Raw genomic sequence first — 21,550 nt, forward strand, 5'->3', positions numbered from 1 at the left:
AAGTACGAGCCAAGTTCTGGTGGTGCTTCTGGAGGTTTAAATTAGGCATGGAGCATTTCATCAGCCCCTGTCGCCACTGCAAGACTCTTTGATGTACCCTAGACAGGGAGACCCTCCCTTTGCAACAAGAGCCAAGAGAGCCTAATGAGAAAGAAAAAGAGAGTGTGTGTATGTGTGTTTGACTGCATACTCAATTGAGAGAGAGAGTAGAAAAGATGATCTGGAAATGTCATTAAACACAAAGCAGAAAAGTGATTCAGGTATTAAATTTAAGATCTGGACAGTCATAAAATCGTTCAAAAATGTATTATGTATTTAGGTTTTACTTTATACTGTTTTACAAAACTTTTAATGTCCTGGTACTAGCAGTGAAGTTCCTTTTCTTTCTTAGTTTAGGGGTAAAAATGTTTGACATTCCTAAGGGTGCTGTTTAATATGTAAATATGCGTCCTGTATATTTTCTGTCAATAACAAAATAACATACAACAAAAATTACAGTATTGACTGAACAGAAGTTGAGGAGGACATATCTCAATCTAATTTGGCACTCAAGTTGTGTGATTTATATGGAAGTTTATGTAGTTTGGCTTAATATAAACATGTAGCATTAATGGGATAGTTCACCCAAAAGTGAATATTCTGTCAGCATTTACTCATCCTCCACTTAGTCCATCTTTCTCCTGATGAACACAATAGAACAATGTTGAAAACCAGTAACCATTGACTTCTATACTATTTGATTTTCCTGATATGGATGTCAACGGCTACAGGTTGTCAGCATTTTATAAGTATTGTCATTTATGTTCAGCAGAAAAAAGGAATCTGTGAATAAATGTTTTTTTTGGGGGGGGTGAACTATCTCTTTAAACAAAATAACTCCAAAGTCGTGTTACTTTAAATTAGAATTACACTTCAGTTTATACTAACTATGGTGCAATTCTTCAATTTATTTCTTAAATATAAGCACTGAAGAAGATTCACACCTTATAGAGGGATGAGCCCCAAAGCCATAGATAGGAATAATAAGAATTTGAAGGTACTCACCAGCCAAAAAAGTTTAATTTAGCCTGATTTAGTTTGAAATGACATCACATCTGTTTATTCTTTGATTTAACAAAGACTATTGAGGCCTTTTATGTGAATAGTTTCATTATTGTACAAGTATTGTTATAATAATGTAAATTTAAAATTTTAACAACAATAAAACATTAAAGGGCAGCTATTTTACCTCTTTTACAAGACGTAAGACAAGCTTTAGGTGTCTTCATGATGTGTCTGTATAGTTTCAGCTCATCAGATAATTTAATAAATCCTCCAGAATAAGTCCATTTTGGTGTCTGAGTACAGTGTAGCTGTTTTTGTAGCCTGTGGCTTTAAATGCAAATGAGCTGCTTCTCCCCGCCCACTGCTCTCACATGCACGTCTGCTTCTCCTGCATTACATCAGATAAACAGCAGTCAGAGACAGACATGAATGAAGATAATATACAGCTCATTGGTCAAAAATACCAAGTAAATTTATTTTTCATGTATTTGTGGTGGAGTTTACTCAAGCCTTTCTGAAATGATGAGTCACACACAAATGCTGTTTGCAGTACACACACACACACACACACACACACACACACACACACACGCATACACACACACATTAGCATTGACACTATGCGGCCGTGGTGATTGAGGTTAAGAATTTACCTCAAACATGCTCTGTTTTAGAAACGTTTTAAAATTATAAAACTCACAAAGAGTTCGAACTAATATTTTAATCCCAGTTTCTTTGCAAAAAATGTTCTGTGGACATGTGTTTACATGTTATTATAGAAACATGGTGCCTGTCAATCGATTCGATAGGCAGGGAAACCGCAATCCTACGTCACGTTGCGGTGGGCCTCAAAATCACTGATTTGGGTCCTATTTTACGTCAGGAAATTTAAAAAAAGAGACTTGTGTTTATATCACTCCAATATGACAGTGGACACACTATACCTACACAGTTCTGTCCAAACAGCTTATAAAAAAAATGATTTTCATCATAGGTGCCCTTTAATATAATCAAAATGTTCCGTAAAATAGGAAAACAGATCTGTTTTCCCACCATTCTATTAAAAAAACCCTCCAAATGACAGTATGTTTCTTCTTGTGAAACTTTGAGGATCACATAATATTCATGAAAAGTGCTACCAGCTTACAAAATGCTCAAACAACTCCATTTTGTCCTAACACATAAAAGTTTCGACAAATTTAAGTGGATTGAACATAAAACAATTAAGTTGTCCCCTAAATAACTTAAGAATTGTGTTGTTTGAACTAATTTTAAATAAGCAGTTTGAACAAGCAGCAAAAGTCTTTTTTTGAGTGTAGTTTCAGCATAATTTCATTTATTTTAACAGTGCAGAACACTAATCTACTGATTAGGAGAGTCGGCTTATGATGCTGCATGAGGTTTTTCCTCTGAGTACAGTGAATGTGTTGTGGGAAGCCTTTCAAATTTTGTAAGCAGAAAAACACATTTAACTGCTCACTGCACTCACAAATGAATTCCATTGTTTGGCCAAAAATGTCTGAAATGAACACGCAGATGAGATTTGTGTATTTTTGATTGTGAATATGTAAATTTTGTTCTGTTGCTTCCATATTGGTACCATTATTTTGCTACCATTATTTTGATGAGTTCTCTGAATACACTGCCAAAGGTCTCGTTATGTCGCTATTGTTAAAACAGAGTGTCAAAGCTGTACACCGAACACAGACATTATTTAAAAATCTGTAGACAATTAGGTGCATGAAATGTGTCTGAGGGCTGGGTTTCTCCTAGACTTTTCAATGCCCCAGATTTCAGATGACATTTGTGAAAATGTTCCCTGGTTTCTCTATTTTGGGCTCATGCTTTTCATTGGAGTGACTTGTATTGTATTGTGTTTTAAAAGCCAGTCTGGCTTACGGCATGTTGACAAAGAGCATTAGTGTTTTCAGCACGTTGATGTCCTCAGACCTGTCTAGCCTTCAGCTGTGTGTCTTATAAAGAGTCCGACATCTACTGTGATGAAGACAGACAACGGACAAAGCCTGATACACTAACATACAAAGCTAGAGAATTTTTATAGCACTTCAATTAGTCGCATTCAATGTACACTGTGAGACAGTTGCCCATTTACAGTGATTTACCTGTAAATGTGTTTTACAGTAGCAGGGCCCTACTGCAATTTCATTTTACAGTAAAATAGCTTACCACAACAACTTTTTATGGTAAAATGCACGCCCTTTACCACATTTGAATTTTACACTATGGCAATTTTTACAGTAGGTTACTTTTACTGTAATTTATTTAAATTTTACACTGGCAGTACAAAACCTTTATTTGATAAATTCCAAACAGGAGACACGGTCTTGTACAACTGTATTTTTGTTATTCATTGTTCTTAAATCCATTTTAAGTACTGCATTGTGGGTAAATTGAAAACTTTTTCATTAACTGGCTCATTTTTTGTCTTCAGTTACAGCAGCAGTACTCAATTACTTTGATTACTGCAGAATATAAAAAATTTCTAATATGCAGTAAGTTACTGTAAAAGGTTTAAATGTCCCACAATGCAGTGCATTTTACAGTAGTGAACTGTAAAGATTGTTTACAGTAAAGTAGCTTTTTTGCAGGCAATAACTGTAAAATTGCGGCAAAGTCTGACAGTGTAGTCATTTTAACACCCTTTTCTGCTTAATTTACCAATAGCATCTATTATTATTTTTAGAGTTGATTCAATGAAACAAAACAAAAGACACATGATTGGGGTGAATGATTCACCCCACAGCACTAAGTGAATGAATAGAGCAGTGGCTTTTCTATGGCTCGAGTAAGAAAAGTTAAAAGATTTCACAAAAGTGTCACTGGTACGCTAATTAAACCTGTACTTACATATTTCACACATGACAAGCTAATTAGTTTAGTGTAATTAGGTTGACAAACAGGTCGTTATGAAGTTTTAATTAAACTGAGGGATCTTTTACTATTTTTGTCCTTTTTTACTTATTTATTGTATAGTGATGATTTTGTTTTATTGTTGGATGCTTGTATTTTATGTCATTGCTGTGCTGGAAAGACTTGAATAAGCACTGTTTATACAGTAAGCTTTTGTTTAGTATTCAGAGAATGTGTGTTTATTTTTTTGCATTTTTTAAGAAACTGTGATGTCTGCAGAACTGTTGCAAACTATTTATTTGTGTTGAATTAAAACAAACAAATTAAATTTAGTAATGTTCAACTTAATTTGTTTGTTTAAATTCAGCCCAAATAAATTGTTTACAAACAATCAACTTTAAAAAAAAATGTAAATCCAAGAAATGACCTTTGAAGATTTTTTTTCAGTGTACTATTAGATGCCTGAATTTCCTTTGGGATACATAATCAAACTAGGCAAGTTATGTAAACCTGGCTCACTGAGATGTAAACGAGATGGTGTGTCATGAATCTTGAAGGCATCTTGACATGTGAAATCTGTACTGTAGTGTGGTGTGATGTTAAATGCTGGGTGATGTCAGGACAAGGAAGCTTAATAAAGCTCTGGCCGGCAGCTAGCTTTCTGCAGCTCTTACATGATTGCCCACTGATGCTAATCAGGGTTGTGACTGGTTAGTACCTGGATAGGAGACCACATAGGAAAAGTCACCCTGTGAAATGTATGGGTCCTAATGCCCCAGTATAGTGATGGGGACACTATAGTGTTAGTGAGTCTTGTCCTTCTGATGAGACTTTTCTCAAGTCCTGACTATCTGTTGAAAGATTTTGTGCATTTTATCCCTACAAACTTATTAGTGTGAAATAAATGTAATGAAACCATTTTATGATAGGTGTGACCCTTTCATGATCTTAATGGGTATTAACAAAAAACAGCTGAAACATCCTTTTGAGCTAAGTAAACACACAATGGTTTGTTTGTAAGTATAAAATACTTTCTCACAAGCAGACCTTTGGGTTAAGTTACTTGAAGATCGACTGTACTATTTATTATCTTCAATAAATTGTTCTCCCTACAAGATCTTTGTTCATCTAATACATTGGTGAGCCACCAAAGAATGGTTAAGCCAAATACAGCAAAGTCTAACACTGTGGACATTAAAAATCCAGAATGCCCTTTAAAAATAGTAGAGCTGTGTCTCTGGCATCCTTGCCAAACTGGCTTACTGACCTCTGTCCATCATGGCCTCCATGTTTCTATTTGGCTTCATTACTCTCTCTGCTCTACACCAATGAGTTGGTGAGTATTCTGGCGCAGAACGCCTGCTGCTGTGTCATGAAGTTGGATGCTTCATGCTGGTGATGGTTGAGGAGATTCCCCACAAATCTGTAAAGCGATCTGAGTGGCCAAAGTGCTATATAAAAGCAATGAATTATTAATATTATTATTAATTATATATCAGAAACAAGTAATAAGCATATCTGAAACAAGCAAGTATTTCAAGGAGACCTTAAATACATACCCAGGGCTAGGATGCAAGTACTTACTTGAAAAAAAAAACGTACTATTTTCAAAGATAAAATGGCAATATAGACCTTTTTAAGGTCAGAAACTTTACTTTACAGGTACTGGCACCATCAATGGGAGTGTTTTGTGTATGGGTGTTTCGCAGCACTAGGGAGAGTATGAGTTAGTGTACACTCAAAGATGGGTTTGGGAAAAAAAAACAGATCTGCTGGTAAGACATATCCCAGATTCATTAGCGGATTACTCCTCTGTGGCGTCTTCTGATAAAAGAGTGTTTGAGTGAGTCTGAGGAGCTAGAATATAATGTTTCCCCTGACAAATGTTTTTAAATGTAGTTTGTTAATTGACATTTGCCTAATAATGATTATTACAAATTACAACTATAACTAATTATAATAAAAAGATGAGCTCTCTAAAAACTGAAGCACCACAGGTGGTGGGGTTGGCAGATGGGTTTCCTGAGGGCCTAGAAGATAGATAGGCACCACATAATGAGGTGTTAACCACTGTAGCTTGGAGGGTCCTGCCATCAGAAACCTGAAACTTCTGGTGTCAAAGCTTCTCCAGTATAATCTGCTTTTTAGCTCCAGTTGGAATGAAATAGATGAATACTGACTGTAATTTTATTCTCTCTCTTTCTCTAACGATCTTGAATGTTTATTTGAGTGGGTATTTGGGTTCTGTTCCTCTATCACTGTCATCAGTGAATTATTTTGCTGTGAAATGTTTCACTCCCAGGTAATTTGGAATATACCAGATATGTATATTTGGATCAGGTTTTCCAGAGAGCATCAACTCCTGTTTGCTGTTTCCACCTTTACATTACAAACTAGAACCTAAAGTTTGTTGATGAACTTTAATGTTGGCTTGAGAAAGCCAATGTAACTGCGCTAGGACTGGGAATGGCAGTTGGCAGGAAGCACAGTGGTTGCTAATTAGTTGCTAGACAGTTGCTAAAATGTTCATGGCATTGCTAGGTGGTTGCTAAGCAGTTGCTAAATGGCAACGCTCGTGAACATGTTTGATCAAATGCTAATACTTAGTAGGTATTTCTAGCATATGTTATTGCACTTAGATAATCATTAATAGCATGTAGCTAATTGTTAATAGCACCTGGCTTATCATTGTTACCATGCATAGAACACACAAAGTCCTGTTTGCTAGCATGAATCAAACGAGCCAATACCCAAGTCCCTACGATGTTCTGATGTAGAGATATTGCAGTTTTTAAATGGTTGCTAGGTTAGCCTGTTTTGTTGCTACGGGGACAATTGACAGCTTAGTGATGACAGCTTCTTGCCAATAGGAGTAAATTAAATCAACCCTGATGTCTCTATGACAGTTTCTATGACAGTCAAAACTGGACATGGACATTAAGTGAAAATGGCTTGCCATATTTTACTGAATACACAATGCATAATAAGTGTGAAAGGGATACATGCAAAAATGGCTTGCCATATCAGTAAAAAATTGACTTTTTGTAAATGTATCAGTAAAAAATTTATTGTCAAAAATGGCTTGCCAAATTTTGAGAAAAATAATGCTTAAAATGTATTTATTGGAAAACTGTAAGTCTGATAAACCTGAAAAGATAAAGCAACACAATCTAATGCAGAACACAGCTTTTGGCCAAATGTGGGGATGTATCATTTTTTTATATGCCTGGATTATTAAAATGTAATATTTAAAAAAAATTATAAAAAAAACAACAAGTCTGATTGGCATGAAGAGATAAAGCATAAATCTTGAATGCAGAAGGCACATTTTGATTGAATTTGGGCTTTATAGCATGAACGACCTAGGAGGATATACGTTTGTTTTCAAGGCCAGAGTAACAGTATGCTGGCTTTCTTAAGCCAACATTACAAATTGGATCAAGATTAGATGAAGATTTCAGATGACCTGAAGAGATGACAACATCACCTCATATGATTGAACCTTCTATCATGCTAACTACTTTGAAATGATTTGTATGATAAAAAGCTCTGCACAAATAAAACTGATCTGAATTATCCAGATGCATTTTGTTGATTTCTTTCGCCGCTGGGAGTCGACAATGAAAGTCATTGCTTTTGCTGGTTCTTCGGAGTAATTTATGGAATTAATTTGGCATTATCCCTCAAAGCCAATATAGTGGTCTTTGAAGAGACCATCAATCAGTCTGTCAGAATTGTGAGTCTCCATCTCCCCTGGTAACGTTTAAAAAATAGCTTTTGATTTCAAAGACTTCCACTCATCATAGAGCAACTCTAACTCCGAGGCCTCAAGCAAGACGGCAATTTAGCAAATGCGTTTTTTGTTGAAGGGAGAAAACAAATAAACTCTGTATCGGTGATATATCTCTTCCTCCATCAATCCTTCCTTCAGTTCAGGTGATGCGGCTGATGTGTCAGAAGTGAATCTTATTAAATGCTGCAGGTGCTCGAGGAAGGAAGCGCAGCATTCGGGCCCCAGGGAGTCCACTGATTGGGCAGTGAGTTCTCCTCTTTTTCTGCTGTTCGGCAATGACAAAAAGACTGTGATTAAAGGACAAGTCTGAACAATACTTCTCCCTTAGTTAAAATTCTGCCCATCTGCCGACTTGAAGTTTACTTTTCTGGATAGCCTTTTGCAGTCTGTGTTTTTTAAGCCTAAACAGAATTTACACACACACAACTGTGGATTAAACTTGAATATCAAGTTTATCAAGCAAAACTGGAATATCACATAAACATTTATGATTAAAACAGCCTCCATCCTGTGAGTCAAAGTGAACAAAATCGCTACTTCATGATAAACTGCCTACGAATACAGTGGTCCCTTATTAATCACGAGTGTTACGTTCTATCAGCGAAGTAGTCAGCTTTATTTTTTTTTTATTATTTTGTTGTTTTATAGTTATAAGTTATAGTTATTTTTAGGCTGTTGCTATTTTTATTTATATTTATGTTTATTATTAATATGTTAACAATGTTACTATTAATTACTATTTTGTTCTCCAGTAGGTTATGGATGAAATATGGTAATTCTAATAGTTTAATTAAATGAATTTGATTTTTGAAAATCACCAAGCCGCCCCGCTCATTCCCACTTTAGGAAGCATTGTGTTAATGTATGAGTCACCAAGAACTAAACCATTCATTAATGATTACTGCATTAGCAATTAAGTCAATCTGATTTATACGTTAATTTCTCATGAAGTTCTTGTATCACTATTGTTAATCAGATGTATTAATCATACAACCTCTCACCTTCTACAGGACATTACTCCAGCTATTCTACTAGCAGACTCTATCATTCTCAACACATATCTGTGCACTGGCATCTTTCCTATCACTTTCAAGCATGCTCAGGTAACCCCAATGCTTAAGAAACCTATACTAAACACCTCATTAATTGAAAACTACAGACCAGTCTCACTCCTCCCTTTAATATCCAAAAACACTGGAAAGTGTTGTCTTCAAGCAGGTTTTAACATCTTACAGAACAGCCTGCTGGACGCTAACCAGTCAGGCTCCCAAATTGGTCATTCCACTGAGACTGCATTACTATCAGTCACGGAAGCCCTGCAGATTGCTAAAGCTGGTTCTAAATCATCAGTTCTGATTTCACAGGACTTGTCTACAGCCTTTGATACATTGAATAATCAGATTCTCCTATCCAGCCTCTTCTCAATGGATATTACTTGACCAGCAGATCTTTAAGTGTTGCCTGGAGGCAAGAAGCATCCAAGCCATACCAGCTAGACACAGTGGCTCCTCAAGGATCAGCTCTTGGTCCCCTCCTTTTTCCCCTTTACACCACTTCGCTGGGTCTCATCCTTCAAAAACATGGCTTTTCTTACATTGCTATGCTGACAACACACATTTCATTCAGATGATCTGACAGTAACTATACAGATCTCACACTACCTGAAGGACAGCTGTGTTTGGATGAAGAACCATCACCTGGCTAAAACGTCTTGTCCTGTTTTTAGATGTCTATTAGACATCTATTAGACTTTGTTTAAACACAAAAATGCTTGCTGGGTCCCTTCCTCATTGTAAGTTGATTTGGACAAAAGCATATGCATATGCCCCCCAAAGTTTGTTTAATTTCACTCGCGAGATTAGATTCCTGAGACGACTAACCGTAAATCGTCTTGTACTGTCAATAAGTTTGCTTTTGATGTATGTACAGAAAATGCGGCTTCGCAAAGCCAAGTTCGCAGAGCCCTGATAGTGTGGTTAAGTCGAACATTGAGTACGTTTACATGGACACCAATACTTTAATGCGATTTTAATACGATTAAGTCAATACTCTGATTAAGAGTCTACCATATAAACAGCATTTTTTGATTACCTTAATCCGACTAAAGTCATAATTGAACTAAACAAAAATGCAATTAAGACATGTGGAGTATGCATATATAAGTATGCATATATTAGTGGCATTATTGAAGTAAACACCGCAATCAAATTATTACTGTCATGTAGGACTTTTCGCCATATTTTTTGTGACAAGATCACGAAATGCGGACGTTTTTTCATTCCATTTGGCGTACGGTACTAAATTCCATTAAAACAACACTCTTCCACCAGTTCTTAATTCATACTTGCATCCAATATCCCAGTTTGTTACGAGGGCATGAATGAAACTGTACATTAGTGAAAGTGAAAAATTACCCAAAATCACATAAAACTGCAGTAAATGTGGAAAGCCCGGTGACGCAATATTCAAAAAGTAAACAAATTAATTATAATATTGCCTATTTCAGATTAAGGTAAATAACGATTACTGATGTCCATGTAAACAGTCAGTAGTGTCTTCAAAGTGAAAGATCCAGAAGGGCATACTGCTGATTTCATTCAGAAGGACTCGTTTTTGTCAGATGACTCACCGGTTTTACTTTCATTCATCGTCATTTAATTTAAAAAGCACCCGCTCCATTTTATTTGTATATATTTTACTTAAATGCATTAACTCTACAGGTGCCTGATAGTGGAACTAACGTTAATCAGATTCACTCTGAATGCATAAATCATAATTTACTCAAGTGCACGCTTCAAATTCTCTACACCCTTGGTGGGGCGCGCCCAAGTGTGCCACACGCCTGTTTTTGAGTGATGCTTCCAGCCGTTAGATCGCCCGCCTTGGGGGCTGGCTGCTGTACAAGTCATAAAGCCCGTCAATTAAGGCACTAGTTATCAAGCTGCTATAGGTTTAGATCTTCATTTTAGTAAAGTGTATGTTTTTAGCAAGCAATTTAAAGCTTTAAAAACGTGGCGTGTCATCGTGATTGACAGTTGGGATTGACAGCTTCTCCAAGCAGACCGTCGGAACCTCAGGAGGAGACTGAAGTATCAGTGTTTGATTTCTGTGTTATTTTATCATGATAAAATGAGTTGTTCAGCAGTACACTGTACTTTCTGACCTATGGGATCTGATGGATCACTGTTTATTCTGTAAAGTGTGGGCTTTATCGGGCTTTATTAGTTTGCTGATACACACCTAGCCCTGACGGGGAAAACACAGGTGACCGTTGTCTAGCAGTAATTCTTTTTATGGGTCTGAAATGATAATTACAAGACAAAACTAATGTTAACCTATCTGCACATTGATCTGTATCGTTATGTGAACTTGACTTAAATGACGTCTCTGACATTTTGAGTTTCGGTATGTTATCTTATTTACTGAATCTGCAGTTATAAAATTTTAATGTTCTACAAACCAAATCTTATTATTAAAGGTAAGGTATATGAAAGATAAAGGTGTTATTTGTTGATGCAGTAGTCATTATCGATGACTTTTTTAACTCAATATTATTAGTGCATAAAATACGCATGGACAGTTGCATATTAGTGAACCCATATTGTAAAGTTTTACCCAAGTAAGACATATTTAAAGCATAGAACGATATTTTTACCCTTTGAGGACAGGAAACTCGCTCATCACCATGACTAGAGAGTCTAGTGACTAATCGCTTGAAATAAATGCGACAAACCCAGAGGAACTAAAGCGAATGGACTTATGTAAATGCACACCTGTCTCTGGAGGGCCCAGCCGTGGCATCTAACATGAATTAATGAGAAAATCTCTCTGCTCTTCTATTAAAGGCTGCTTCGGTTTGTAATAGGCTGTAACACTTTGTAACTGATGGATTATTCATGAAGAAGAAACTCATGCATACCAAAAATAAATAAATCTCTCTCCGATCTTTTCGAAAAATGTTGTCATTGTTTTATTCTTTGTCATTTTTAAGGCAATCCATTACAAATTTCACACACCACGGGAATGACGACAGCAATGCTCGGTTTGGAAAGAGCTCACCATGCATATCGACTGAGGTAAAGAAGAAGAGAAGGAAAAGGAATCCAGCAAGGATGGGATGCGTCATGCTCTGTATTTGGGAAATGAGACGAGCGGCAGAGGCTTGACGCAGAGCAACAGGTCAGCTGGTCACCAAACCCGTCGGCCATTTTGGCACAATCATGCATATCTCACAGAGGGAACATTGGCACTGGACAAGGGCCACATCTTTAACACATCACTGACACTTTTTCTTACTATTACCTCTTAGCAATAATTTCGACAACTACTCTATGATTTACTGGCTTTATTATAGTGGGATCAAAAATAAATAGTATTTGCTAAATTTACACCATGCTGTAAAAATTCTCTGGAAAGTGATATACATGTGTTTCAGGATGCTTGTAATTTGCTTTTGGGATTTACAAGCCGGCTAGCAGCAATGTGTTCATGAATATTAAACAGGATTAAAAAAGGTTACATTTATGCAAGTAGAAATTCCAGGTTTACATCTGAAGCACAAAGCAAAATAGAAAGCCCCTTAAAAATAAACACCAAATTAAAAAGACACATGAAAAATGAGGTTCTCCTCCGCAATTAAATAACTATTTTCTACTAGCTATTAACAATATCCATAGAAGTGTAAACAAACCTTTAAAATCAATACACCTATTAGCACTCTCAAACAAACCGTGTCACCCAATGCTCCCTTTGTCAGACTTAATCTTCACCTACAAATTGATTGATGGATCACTTCATTCTCGGCTGTGCCAATAACTCACGGCGAAAGAGAAGTGCGCTTAAACCTTGTCTGGGAGCAGATTTTTTACAAATTTAACAATCTCAGTAGAACAACAGTCATTCTTGTAAAAGTGGGTAAAAAAAAAAAAAAAAAGAGGAAATCACTTTTTGTAAACATTTTTTTGCGCAAAATTTGTAGATTAAATAAATAAATTAAATAAAAAACGTAACTTCACAGTTCATAATCTACATCGCATGGAAATCTACAGTACACTCACCAGCCACTTTATTAAGCACACCTTGTTAGTACTGGTTGGACATAATTTGCATAATTTGCCAGTACATCGATAATGCAAATCTCACATCAACTGGATTTGGATTGAGATTTGATATAGAATTTACATTTAATCACTTTAAACGCAGACAATAATTGCAACAAGAGAACAGAAGCAGTTAGCAAACAGTGTAGATACAATAAGTGCTGTGACAATTCTTGTTAAGTCTAAGGTAGTGAGCCTAGCACATATTTGAAATAGAGAATATAGGTTGTTTTCACATAATGTCATTGATGATGCGCAGAATTCAGAAGGAACGCATGAAGTGATTCTTCTACATTGGAATTGCTATAAAAACGTCAAAATATTTCTGTTTTCTGTTGTTTATAATTGTTAAAATCGGCCAAAATAAGAAATGCCGAACAGCTTTTATAGAACTACAAAAGTTTTTGCACATAAACGGAGGGAAACTGGCTGAAAAATGGAGGAAAAGGCGGCATTTAATAAACATTTATTCAATACATCCATGTGTACAAGCTTTTTTTGAAAGCGATAATTCATTTGAGAGCACTAACACAGATTATATACAGCCCTAGCTATGTGTATAAATATGTTAATGTATTATATAAAAATCAGATACAAACACCACCACACTTATACAAAATCCAGGAGAATATAAATAATGTATCCTGCTATGTTATCGCAGAAATGAAATCTCCATCTTGTTTCGCAATAATCCATGTTTTTACTGATGTTTCGGCAAAATAAACAGTGAGAAGTGAGATTCACAGCAGCAGTGAATGTTTTTGGATGGTAACTTAAGTTCGTCGACCAAACAAAAAATACTGTAGCATAGTAAACTGATAAACTGTAATAAATGCTGTAACATTAGTGTAAAAGGTGGTGCATTTGTGTATAATTATAGCGTAGAAAAATGAATACTATTGAATAATTTGTTTATTACTTCAGTTGTGTTGTACCACAGCAACAATATCATTACTATGGCAGTTTAATCCAAGTAATTATCTTTAGTATGCTTCCAAACACTACAGTATTTACTATAGTATTTTTCATGTAACGTAATAGCTTATACAATATCTACCGCCTTGATGACAGCCAAATATATTTTAGTTTAATAGAAAACTCGGCCCTCTTCATAAGGATCATGCCCGACATATGTGGTTATTCTCTATTTATATCTCCTTTGAAATATGGTATAAATCAAAAAAATTCACACTTTCCTCAATGTCTCTCACTCCTGCACTCCATCTGATTTCCGCAAATCACCAGAACCACATTATTAAAAACACCCTAAAGTATCAAATTTTAACCAAAATAAAGAAGAGAAAAGATGTGTTTTAGCTGTTTCATAAAAATGGCTCAAAGGCATATTTTAAGAAAGACTCATTTGAGTTGCTGGAGTTAAGTCAGGCACATAATTTCACCAGCAGGGAACACTCCAAGAAAAAGTCTGTGAAAGTGATTATGTGCCTCTTTTGAATAGCACAACAATGCACAATTCACTTGCACGATCCAGGCTTCTGAAGGGCAAATAATTCAGAAGTACTGAATTTAGGTAAATGAGTGCAGAGCCAGTGGTTTTTTTAGGCAAACGTCAATGCCTTTGATTTGATATGAGTGGTTATTGGCAGCCAGTGCAAACTGATGAAAGGAAGTGTGACGTGCTCTTTCCGACTCATTAAAGACCACCATTGCTGCTGCAGTCTGAGTTACACAGTTTTGAAAGCACTGACTGGAAGGCCTGCCAGAATTTAAAGAATCTGATTTGAAGGGTCTAATTTTCCTAATATTGTATAAAGCAAATCTGCAAAACCAGGCCATTTTAACAATGTTGTCTATGAAGATCAGCTGATCATCAATCACGGCTACAAGCTTCTTGTCTGTTAAGGAAGGAGTTCTGGTTGATGTACCTAGCTCATAGTTTTCAAACGTAATCATAATCAACACTCCCGATCCAGTTAATCAAGACCTTCTGGAGTTAATCAAGACCTTCTCTATTTGAAACTACAAGGTATGTCCCTTTGGAGCAGAGTTGGAACTAGACTATGCTTTGGCCCTCCAAGAACTTCATTTGAGTTGTAGAAGTCTTGTGTTAGCTGAAACCACAAGCGGTTCTGTTTTGTCAAAGTTGAGTTCATTCAATGAGAAATGCCTGTCCGATATGCCGAAATTCAAGCAGCTGTTGTCGAATAAGGCTGAAATGAGAGGTAAAGTTGAGCTGAGTATCATTAGCATAGCAGTGTTATGAAAAGTCACGTTTTTGAATGACAGATCCTTGTGATATCATAAAGATGGAGAAGAGAAGAGGCCCAAGAACTGAGCCCTGAGGCACCCCGGTAGCTAGAATTGGAATTGGATACCCTGAAGGAGCTACCAGAGAGGTACGATCTGAACCGCTGAAGTATGGTTTGGAGATGCTTTTCGTCATGAGGACTAACTGGAGGATCAGGTTGTAAAACTAGGTAAAAGCAGTGGATAGATCCTGCAAGATGAGAACTGATGACTTGAAAGCCATTCTTGTCAGAGTCTCGGTTATGTCAACTTCTGAAGAAAACTTGGTGCTGTCCAATAGTTGTGCTGTGTGGGAAAAGCAGAGGCTATGTCCAAAATGGCCAACACAGGCTCATTCTGATTACGTACCCCTATATGCATTTCTGAAGACAGCGAAACACATCGCACGTTTTTTTTTTTTTTCGCGAATCCACCAGAGGCCGCTGTGTACACTTTTTCAGATCTCAAATTTCTCTGGTGAGTGCCATTCGTGCCTGCTGTTCTCATGTAAATCCACCAAAGGCCGATGTCGACTGACTGACCAACCGACCGATCCCCCCAGCCTCCCTTTCCCTAAACCCAACCAATAATATTTTAAAAAGCACCAATTCACCCACCCACCCACCCACCCACCCTCTTTCCTAAACCTTTTTTTTTTAAAAAGCAATCAAGAAAAAGATAAGCCTTGATTTTTACCACATTTTCAGATTTTACCATATTCTCACCCTGTTATTTACTTGTTTGTTTTATTTTTTGGCTTCTGTTTTTGTCTTACCCGCTATCTGGAACCATTCAAACCCTGTTGTCTCGCTCAACTCCGCTCTGCATCTCAAGTCTGCCAATATACATGTGGAGCTCCTGGACAAACTAGTAACAGCAGAAAAGCCGTCCATACGGAGGTAAACGGTCAACTCATAAGCGAGAAAAGGAACGGAGTCATACCGCCCCGTAGCATTCAGTTTAAAGATGAAATGCAGCCATACGTATTAATTCACGATCTGCAGAAATGTATATAGGGATATGTTTTCAGAATGAGCCTAAGTTGAAAAGGACATACTACTCTAGTAGGTACTACATTTGAATTTGAACATACTTCTCAGTTAACAAGTGGTTAACAAGAGGTTATTTGGGTTACTGTAGTATCATCTCAAAGCAGTCTGGCCACGCTGCTCTAACCTCTGGTATCAACAAGGCATTTTCACCCACGTAACTGTTGCTCAATGAATATCTTCATCTTTTTGGATCCTTCTCTGTAAACTCTATAAATAGTGTGCATGAAAATTCCAGTAGATCAACAGTTTCTCAAATATTCAGACCACCATGTCTGGCTTTAACACTGTTTTTTCCCATTCTTACACTGCGGCCACACTAGAGTTTGAGCTTGCAAATTCTGTAGTACAACGCTGTGAAAAGGGGCGGGATTAAACAAGAGGATTAGACATTAAAAAAGTGAGCGATTGGCCCATGCTTTAAATTCCTGTCCAAACAGGTCATGTTTTGATCTTTGATTGGTCTCACGCAATCATGTGATGTGAAATCGCAGGTCAGAGTTCACCAAGCTTTTCAATGCATCGAACTACGAAATTTGTCACACGAGCTTGCGTTTTACGGTCTGACGCATTCACGTGCGTATGAATAGAAGTCTTTAGGGAGAAAAGTGCAGTGTGACCGCAGCTTTATGTTCAGTTCACCAGATTGTGCCTAATTGTTGCCTCCATGTGATTGGTTGATAAGATATTTGTGTTAACAAGCAGTCCCAATAAAGTGGCTTGTGAGTGTAGTTCTCAAACAGAAACACAGTAACAGATGCATGTTCTAAAACCAAAACATTGGAACTTCTTAAGACAAACGAGCAAATATGCTAAAATGTACAGCACATGACCAACATGTATCAAAACTGTGGGTAAGAACAAGTACAAACAGCCCTGCTGTCCAAAAAAGCAAGACAGTCAATATTTACCGAAACATACACATTTGTCAATGATGATTATTGAGTTTCAAAATGGACCTCTGAAAAAAAGAGGCTGCATAAACTGTTGTAGTGTTTCTATTGAGTAAATATTGACTTTTTTCAAATTTTATTTAAATTTTGAAGTTAGGTAATAAGCATGCACTTCCTTAGTAATCACATATAAAATACTACTTTCTAATATATGCTTGCTATCGACCATTATTGTAAACTTACTGTAAGGCAGTTTTAGCAAATCATCTGTGTTCATGTATCTTATTATTATTATGCCAATGCTAGAACTAATCCAAGGCTACAACTTGTCGAAATGCTATTATGTTTGCCCAGCATGTAATGCAACCTCAGCTGCATGCAATCTTTTTAAACCACTGAAATAATTCCTGTCATGGTGAAGAATAGAAAAGTGTTTTAAACTCCAGGGAGAATCCGGGGAATGAGAGGGCAGAGGTTCAGCGTGGCTGGACACGGGGGGCAGGGGAGTCAGACAGAGCTATTAGAAAAACGGCAGACGCTGCCTCATCTCCAATCATCTTTAGCAGCGAGCGGCGAGGCATCCCTCATGTTTCCCCCTGATGGGTCGTGTGTGAATGATATGAAGAAATAGCAGCTCTAAAGCATTAAGGGAATTGAGGAGCAAATTAAAAAAGTAAATCTGACATTACTGAGGGGTGATTGTGCCTGAAATTTTCGTCTGTGTGCAGTTTGAGGAATGAATCTGAGATTTCTGTCTGATTAACATTTACAAATATTACAGCATTAAGAAAATATGTGCTTCTCTTAGACTTTTATAGCAGATTTTCTGCATAAATATTGAATCTAAATACAATGTAATAATGCAATGTACATCAGTTTTTACCTGGGAGTCATGCTTTAGCATAGAAAATCTTGTTTGTCATAGCTTTTAAAAGCTATAAATGGGACACTGCAATGGGAAATTACTTTATACTAAAAATAAACTGCCCAAAATTGTTCCAGTGGAAAAATAAAACCACATTAGCACAACCCATTTAAAAATAATTCTACAAACAATTTCACTACATTGTTTACCCATATCGGGTATCCAATATTTCAAACAATTTGACTATTTCTTCCTACGGTCTCTTTCACCTTCTCTGCTGCATATAAAAGATATAGAAAGATTTCCTTAATATAACACACAGTCTTTACATGCTGACTCACAAGCGTTTCTGTAAATGTTGTGATGCTAAATAAGCAAAAAAAAAATGCTTTGTTTGCGTAGGTCTTCTCCAGCAGAATCAAATCCAAGCTATAAATCTGTTCATATAGTCGGCTAATTTATGAAGAGGGGGAAACAAACTCACACGCCACCCTTCTCAGTTCAAAGGCCGGAACACGGATATATTTTCAATTTCTCCAGTGTATTAGATCCAAAATCGGAGAATTGAAACCATCCGCTCCTCTAGATGCCTCATACTGAATCAGTCCTATTGGCTTTGAATTAAATCCAAATTGGAGGGGACATAACAAGCATGGCCTGTTTTCTGTCGGCCGGCTGGGTAAACTCATATGGTGGGGGTCGGGCTGAGCCCAGGTGGACTGTACTCTGGCGGGGTCTGGTTGGGCTTGATGCCCCTTGACTTCATGTATAAGATTAACTGATCCGGGATCTCAGCCAGGACGTCCTTGGCAAGCCGTGCCATGCTGAGGACATGGTTTCCTGTCCTGTCCATATAGTCTCTGAACGGTACAAACTGTAGGAATAGATGTAGAACAAAACTGTAGAAACTGTAGAACAATGCAAAAATGGTTACTTAAAAGAGTTTATTTGAAGAGTTCAGATGTAAAAAGCTCTAAGTGCCATCTGAAATTTTCTTCTAATATTAACATTTTTCTCAGGCTCCTATGTTTTGATTTAGTAATTTAACTTTTATGGCAAAGAATAGGTTATTTTCATTGCTTTATGCAATAACTGAACATAAACATAGGAGGCTAAGAAAAATGGTCACTGTAGAAGAAAATTCCAGATGGCACTTAGAGGTTTTTGCCTCTGAACTCCTCATTTATTCCCAGAATCATTGTCATATTTGCAGACTACATTGAAATATTCAATGTAAACTATGTAACAAAACCCTGTTGTCTCACAGAAGTACTCTGCAATCTTGTATTATTTATAGGTTGAACACAGTGTCTCATTTGTAAACCTGAGATATTTTTATGTGTGATGTTGCAATGTTCTCTAAATCTGAGATGCCTGTAAATGTAGGTCACCCGTAATTCTTTAGACAGTTTTATTACTTTGACACTACACAGACACACACACTCCCTAATTTCAAGAGTTCACACTTAGCTAATGATTGCTAATAAAGCGGGTTTGGCATGCTTTCCTGGGAGAGAGCCCTGAGCTCTGAAGATCCTCGAGCCTGGGGCTCCCTCCTGTTTGAAGGGTGAGATGGGAGTTTGAGCTCAGGTAGGTCTCGAGAACTCCCCTGGTTTATTTAGAACCTAAGATAGATTATAGGAATTGCTATGGAGAGATACACTGCTGACTGAAAGGGCTCATAGGTACGAGCCTGACTAAGAGCTCACTTATAGTGCCAATTTGGTTTAGTCAATTCACTTAAGTCGTATGACTTTAGACCATGGCTATTCAATTGGTGGCCCCCAAGGCAATTTGTTCCGGCCCTCCAAATAGTGTGACTAAGACATCAAAAATAAATTTAGTTCAGTCGAAAAACGATCGCTTTAGTTATGAAGTGACGTGCGTCTGTTCAATACAGCACGAGCTGCAGTTGAAGGCTGCGCAGAGCGTGAGTCACCTGACATAAGCGAGTGGTGCGAGCAGCCGGAAGCATTTGGATATGTTTGTAGAAAAGTCCTTTCGTACAATGCACTGATATCATTAATAGGGATGCAATGATTACCCGATTTCACTATTAACTGCGCTTAAATTCATTACGGTTACATAATCATAAAGGCTTCTCAATGCTGCGTTTCTGTTGAATAAACAAAACTGCTGTTCCGAGCTTATACCGAGGCTAATACGCACGCACACAGGATTAACTATCGCAGCAGGCCGTTCACATATAGTGTCTTTTCCACATGCAAGGTTAATTATTTCCAATGAAGACATGCTTATGTTGGGAGAGGTGCGCGCACGGCTCGCAAGCGGACCTTCAGTCGCACACAGTAGAAATTATCTGACACTGTAATGGTGAGAGTTGTGCGTGGCTTTCAGTGCAATGTATACAAAAGATATGTTAGACGAGTTATTACAAATTATTAAAATGATTATGTATGTATGAGCGCAGATAATAACAACAGTTCATTTAAATTCTTAACTAATATATAGCTTAAATTAACATTAGACAAATGCAATTTTTGAACAAGTCAGTTAACATTAGAACTACCAAGGCAGTCATTTTCACTGTTTATACATTTATTAATTTATTAACTTTGTTAAAGTGAGGTACACTCCTTCGGGGCAGTCTAGTAACTCTTACACAATTGCACAAAATAAGTTATACAGCAAAAGGGATCACATTTTTAGGGTAATGACTTCATAAAATATCATGAAAGACATGCAAATCTTAATTCTAAAATCTCAATAGAATCGTTGAATCAACATATGGTGTAAAAAAACAAAACAATTTCACACAGTCTTAACTAAATTTAAGGTAAGTGGTTACAAACAATTTATATGGGCTGAATTTAAACAAACAAATTAAGTTAAACATTACAAAATTAAATTTGTTTGTTTAAATTCAGCCCATATAAATTGTTTGTAACCACTTACCTTAAAAAAAAGTAAATAGTAAATCCAATGAATCATTTTTGTTGTAGTTCTAGAGTTCTGGTAGTTCCAGTCTTAAGTGAATGATTCAATGACTCACTCGTGGTTTCATGGTTTATTCTAATAAGTTATTCTAACCCCCCAAAAAAACATAGAAAACAAAAACTCACAAGAAATTATCAATTGGTTATTAACATTTCATTGCTTTTGGCTTGTATTTGATTAACAGTCATTGTCCTGCACATTTTAAACAAGCATGTCTCCTCAGTTATTACAAACAAACAAAAGCAAAGCACATTTAAAAAGCTTAAAACTCCCCAAGCACAACTACTATATGTTTATATATGGCTAGAAAATCTACAGTCAACAAAGTATACATTTTCTGGACATCATTTTTTGGCAACACAGATTTCAGAATGTAAAAAGAGAAACGTACCTGTACAATATCCCGCTCTGCCAGCTTTCCTCTGGAGGATATTCTCACATCATCTCCATCCAGCTCGACCATGGCTAAAAAGTGAAATCATGTTATCTACCCTCCAGCCAAAAAATAAATAAAAAGTCAATCTGAAGCCTCCTGCCCCAGCACGACACCAACATTTACCTCAATGCTGGAACATTATGAAAGGCCAAACACAAATACTAATAGCAGATGGCGGGACAGGCTAATTACATTGAACAGCTGTGAGATCTGCATGCTGACATCTGCTTATCAGTCCAAAACCCTAAACCTCCCCAATTAGGTGACTTTTCATCCAGAAACTCTGCCTTACATG

At 36.9% G+C, this 21,550-nt stretch overlaps 1 protein-coding gene across 1 annotated transcript in view; it reads right to left on the reverse strand.

The window, feature by feature from the left end:
- Nucleotides 1-15,712: 15,712 nt before the first annotated feature.
- cpne5a (copine Va) overlaps nucleotides 15,713-21,550 on the reverse strand; it is a 128,105-nt gene continuing 122,267 nt past the window's right edge. Inside the window, 2 exon segments of the mRNA XM_056464336.1 lie at nucleotides 15,713-18,735; nucleotides 21,211-21,284. Coding sequence (XP_056320311.1) covers nucleotides 18,547-18,735; nucleotides 21,211-21,284 — 263 coding nt within the window. The 3' untranslated portion in view covers nucleotides 15,713-18,546.

The sequence above is a fragment of the Danio aesculapii genome, chromosome 8, assembly GCF_903798145.1.
Source record: "Danio aesculapii chromosome 8, fDanAes4.1, whole genome shotgun sequence".
In the NCBI taxonomy this organism is placed as follows: Eukaryota; Metazoa; Chordata; class Actinopteri; order Cypriniformes; family Danionidae; genus Danio; species Danio aesculapii.